The sequence below is a fragment of the Parus major genome, chromosome 3 (genome assembly GCF_001522545.3).
Source record: "Parus major isolate Abel chromosome 3, Parus_major1.1, whole genome shotgun sequence".
In the NCBI taxonomy this organism is placed as follows: domain Eukaryota; kingdom Metazoa; phylum Chordata; class Aves; order Passeriformes; family Paridae; genus Parus; species Parus major.
In genome coordinates this window covers 52,746,433-52,751,399 of record NC_031770.1, presented here as the reverse complement: position 1 = coordinate 52,751,399, position 4,967 = coordinate 52,746,433, and the positions used below count along the sequence as shown (strand labels likewise).

Below are 4,967 nucleotides of genomic sequence, written 5' to 3'. Positions count from 1 at the left end.
TCGCGCCGCCGGCAGCCCCAGCCAATCCGCGGGCGCTGCCGGGGGCCGGCGGGCGCTTGCGCGGGCGAGTCACTTCCGCCGGCCGGGAAGCGGCGGGGGAGAAGGACGGGTGTGAGGGAGCGGATCCAGCGGGAAACGCTCGGTCTGCGGAGGAGGTGAGGGACGGGACCGCATCCCCTGAGAACCTCCCTGTCAAGGCGGAGGTGACGGACGGACGGACGGACGAACGGACGGGAGGGAGGGAGGGAGGGGGGGTGGGAGGGAGGGAGGGTTGGCTGGCATCCCTTGGGAACCCCTCTGAGCAAAGCGGAGGTGAAGGGCAGGACGGACCAGCAACTTCCCTGGGGATTAGGGTCGTCGTAAAGAGTCTTTGAGTTTAACCGAGTCGTCGTTTGTTTGATTTTGTTTGCTGGCGGTGTGTGGGGTGTGTTGTGCTTTCAGATTTCCCGTGGTCGCCAGTGCGAGCCAAAGCAGGGGTTGCTCTTGCCCACTCTCCAGGGCTCGTAAGGGAACCGGGAAGATGGTGAATGTTCTGAAAGGCGTTCTTGTTGAATGGTGAGTAACAGCATTTACGGGCTCTCCTTGCGTCGAAGACTGTGTTTCTTTAAACCTGGATCTAATCTAAGTAACGGAAGAGTCCAGACAAAAGGAATTGTTGTGGGGAATGGTGGTGCTGAACAAGCAGAGAAAAGTGCGGCCTTTGTGGGACGAGAAGACAATTGTAGATATTCTTAATTCCAAACTCCCCATTTTTGATGCCTAAACTCTTCAAAGGAAACTGCATATGAGTATGGGGTAAAAATATGATTGCAAAAAAGTTAGCAATAACATTGTTATAAAAATCCAGGTTTTTCAAAATACATAATAGTCTGCAGATTATTTTAATTTAGCAAAGTAGAGAAAAGGATATAAAATAATTAAAATAAGCATTAACTGTGAGAAATTATGCTTCAAAGCTATGTTCTGCCATGTCTGATGGTCCCCTAACATTGTCACATTTTTTGAAAGGCACACAAGTTTGAAATTTTAGCTGTATACATAAGTTATCTATGTGCTTGTCAGGTATGACTTACCCTAGTAAAAGCAATCCAGTTATCTTCACAGTTTTTCCTTGGAAATATTAGTTGCACCCTTTTGTTTTTTATGTTGCTTGCAGACATAGTTTCTTGCTGTTGCTTGTGAACAAAGAATTTCTCTACTGATTCTTGAGGGAGAATTTAATTTCTCCTTTCCTGTTTTTTTTTATTATTTGTTTTTTTTTTTTTTAATCAGCTCTGGACCGAATTCCACGCAATGCTAACATGAGGTTCTATTTGTAGATCATATTCTAAAGGAATGTGCTTGGAGTTTGTTAATGTCAGGTTTTGGTGTAGGCGCAATGTACCTGTTTTCATATAATCTCATCTCTGGATGGAGACTCAGGCCCCTGGCTACCTCCAGAATAAAAAGAAACATCACTCAAGATGTGTGGGGTCATGGTATAGCATCATATGATGTGTGATATTTCTTCTGTATACTTAGTCTGTTAATATGTTTGCAATCTATAACTGCATAAAAGCAGTTCAGTACTTCCAAAATGTTTTCTTCTAAACATTTAAATTTAATTTAGAAGGTGACATGATGACTGTTCAGTCAGAGTGCGAGAAATGTACAATTCTTATATGAGCACTCTTTGTCTGTGCTATACTACTTTGAGCGAGATCTGTGTTCTCCTGTCTTTTGGTTATCCTTATGCTTCACGGAAGCATTTTTATGAGGCTATTGTTGAAATCAGAAATGTAAGTTCAGCCATGCCTTATTAAGAGTTGGACTTTAGAGTTTTAGCTTTGGTTTGGGTGTTTTTGAAGCTGCCTTAGCAGCAGCAAATGGAAACATTTCTCCTAATCAAGTAGCTGGTTCTACTCATTAGGCTTTATTACCATTTTATTTTTGTGTCTGCAGGAATCAAAACTACTTTGAAAGAAACTACTTTTACTAAAGCTTCATAAACTGTTGTGAGTGACTCTTGAAATTAATTTTAGTTTTCCTGAAATCTTTGGGAATATCTTCAAATGGTGTTTCTTCTGTTTGCAGCTGTAACTGTGAGGTGGGATCTGATGTGTGTTTGTCTCTACAGTGACCCAGCAATGAAGCAGTTTCTGCTCTACTTGGATGAGTCAAATGCTTTGGGAAAGAAGTTCATCATACAAGACCTGGATGAAACTCATGTCTTTGTATTAGCTGAGTTGGTCAACTTCCTCCAGGAGAGAGTGGGCGAGTTAATGGACCAGAACTCGTTTCCTATTACTCAGAAGTGAGAAAAACCAGAGAAATGAGATTACTGCAAGTTTTGGAACAGTGAATTTCAATAGTTTGGGTTGTTACTGTTTTAATAGATAACACTGTGGCATGTAAGTTCTACATAGAAGTGGCTACTATAGAAAATGCATCATTTTCATAGACAAAATAGTCTGGAATTGGATCTTGTTCCTCATTTTGAAAGAATGTGGTATCTTTATTAAAGTATTTAAAATTATACACTTGAGGAGTTCCCTTGAGAATTTTTGGTGCATGCTCTCTGGTTTTCCTTCAGATTTTTATCTTGCAATATGAGATGACCCAGAAAGTAGTGTTTCTGTATTGGAATGCTGTATGAGGTCCTCTGATGTGTTGTGTTCCTGTGTGTGATTGAATCTGATTATAGTGTGACTGACAGAAAGTTAAGAATATCTGTTGCAGTATGATCTGTGCTTCATGGAACATCTCTAAGTTGGAGGCATGGTCAGGTAGTGCTCTAACTTGCAAAGTTTTGTACAGCAGGATGAGAGTTGGTATGACTGCTTTGTTGTGTTGTTTTGAGTTGTGAGTGTTGGGGTTTTTTTTTGTTAAAACATGTTGAAAATGCCCCATACTATTTGCCTACTTTTACCAAGGCTGTGCTTTCTGAGTTGTTCTGAGTTTGGGGAGCGGTGGTGGAAGTTTAGAGGGGAAGGAAGGGTATGGGGGGGATTGGGACAACAAAATCCATTGCCCTAGATCATCATAAATTAATGGGGTAACAGAAATGGGAGACCAGTCCTATAGGTATAATTGCTTGTATTTTTTCACTGAAGCTGATGGTCAAAATAAGTTATGTGATCAGACTCCCATGCTCTATCTAACAAACAAGAAAGCTGGGTTTGGATTTTTGGTTATGGGGTTTTGTTTCTTCAGCTTACTTCTTTCTCCCGTATTGCCTTTTGCTGCAAAGAAAAAAGCTTTGTAGTGTCATGGTTTGGTTGTTTGTTTTTCTTTTACACTGTATTTGTAACTTTAACTCAGACACTGGCTTGGTTTTTCAGACCTACTCATGTACATCAGATAGATGCCACCTTTTTGTCTTTGAGAAAAAGAACAAGTGTAAAGAGAAAGGCTTTTATAAGGAACAGTTTTCCTTACTGACTCCCACTGGTGCTTGTTTCTCTTGTCCAGTAGGTATCAGATTAATTGGTCAGTTTGTCTTTGTTTCTTGTTTGGATTGGTTTTGTGGTTTGCTATTTCTTCTTTATCTATTTCTTTCCCCTCAGGAACAGGGAACCTTCAGGAGAAAGTTTCACTAGATGTTTTTAATCAAAAAGCTGTCCAAAGAAAGTTCTGTAGAATTGTGTATATTCAGGCTCACGTGGACGAGCAAATAGCCCTGTAAAATTTAACTTCATGTCATTTCTGGTACCTTCCCTTTTCTCTGACAGTATAGAACAATGAGTTGTTTAATCTCTTTCTTTCACAAGTGGGTGCTTCCCTGGTCATGTAGATTAAGAACCGGCTACACGTCTTTATCTGAAAAAAGAAGTTTAAATCTTATTTATAAAAATGGTTTATGGTTCCTTACCTCTTTCTTGAGCTTGATCTCAAGAGACTTATCAGACATTCACCTCATAACTGTTTTTCTTGTGGAAGATTATTGGGTGCTCATTTAATGGAAAATTAATCAGTAGTTTTAACATGGCATTATAGCTCAGTGCAATTTATTTAGAAGTGTCTGTTTCCTTTCTTTGGAATCCTAGTTTATTTTCCATCCAGATTCTGCTGAAAGATAAATCATTTATCATTCTCTCTTCAAATGACAGCATATGAAAAGTCATGTTTGGAATTCCACATGTTAAGCCTCTCTGTATTTAGCATGTCTAGTGCTCCATTTCTATTGTGACTTTTCAGTCTATAATAAACTTCTTGCAGTTCTTGTCTTTTTCTCCTGGTTAATTGTACAGCTTTGCTGCTGCATGCATTTTGGCTTATGTTTACAATTGATAAATTGCTTATATAATATAGAAGTATAGAAGTTCCAAACTGTATAAACTAAACAGGCATGTGTTCTTCTACTCTCTGCTCACAATTTAGTTTTTTTGAACAAACAAGTTCATGGATTTTAAGTTCTAAACCTGTCAATACTCTTGATACTTCCTGTACCCTAATAAGGCATAACCAATTCTGTGCTGGAAGAATAAACAAAAGATGTAAAGATGTAAGTTGATATCATCATATGTAGTCTAAAAGCTGAGTTCAGTGTAGTTCCTAGGGAAAAACAGATCTTGAATTAGGTAGTATGGTAAAGGAAGTCCAGTGAGGAAACTTAGAACTTGAGTATGTGTATGAATTAAAAAATGGAACAAAAAACCTAAGCAAGGGTTTCTGGGATTTGAATGAACTTGGACCTCTGAAAGATTTTAATTGTTTTTAAATGCATGTAGTCCTGGAACTTACATGCTTCAAAAACAGCAAGGAGAGAAGTGGATATTAGTGCTTAAAATATCCATATATTTTGAGATAGCATTTTCACTTACAGATTTTAAGTGTTTGTGCATCAGGTGTGAGATGTTATTAGTGAGTACAGCTTGGAATGAAACAGTGTGTGTTAAAGATACATTTTTTAAAGGCTGGAAACATTTATGAATTAAAGCTTTAGGAGATCTGTTTAAATATAACCCTGCTTTGATAATAGAGTTGAT

General features: G+C 39.0%; 1 protein-coding gene across 2 annotated transcripts; it reads left to right on the top strand.

Annotated features, from left to right (window-relative positions):
- The first annotated feature begins 54 nt into the window (after positions 1-54).
- Positions 55-4,203, top strand: GTF2H5 (general transcription factor IIH subunit 5). 2 transcript variants are annotated; one of them, XM_015623307.2, is made up of 3 exons: positions 55-155; positions 442-555; positions 2,117-4,203. In XM_015623307.2, exons 2-3 carry the CDS (start codon positions 521-523, stop codon positions 2,295-2,297), a joined length of 216 nt encoding a protein of 71 aa, XP_015478793.1. In that variant the 5' UTR covers positions 55-155; positions 442-520; the 3' UTR covers positions 2,298-4,203. The 2 variants fall into 2 exon arrangements, with proteins under 2 accessions (XP_015478793.1, XP_015478794.1); XM_015623308.3 differs by lacking the exon at positions 55-155 and adding an exon at positions 184-203.
- The last annotated feature ends 764 nt before the right edge of the window (positions 4,204-4,967 follow it).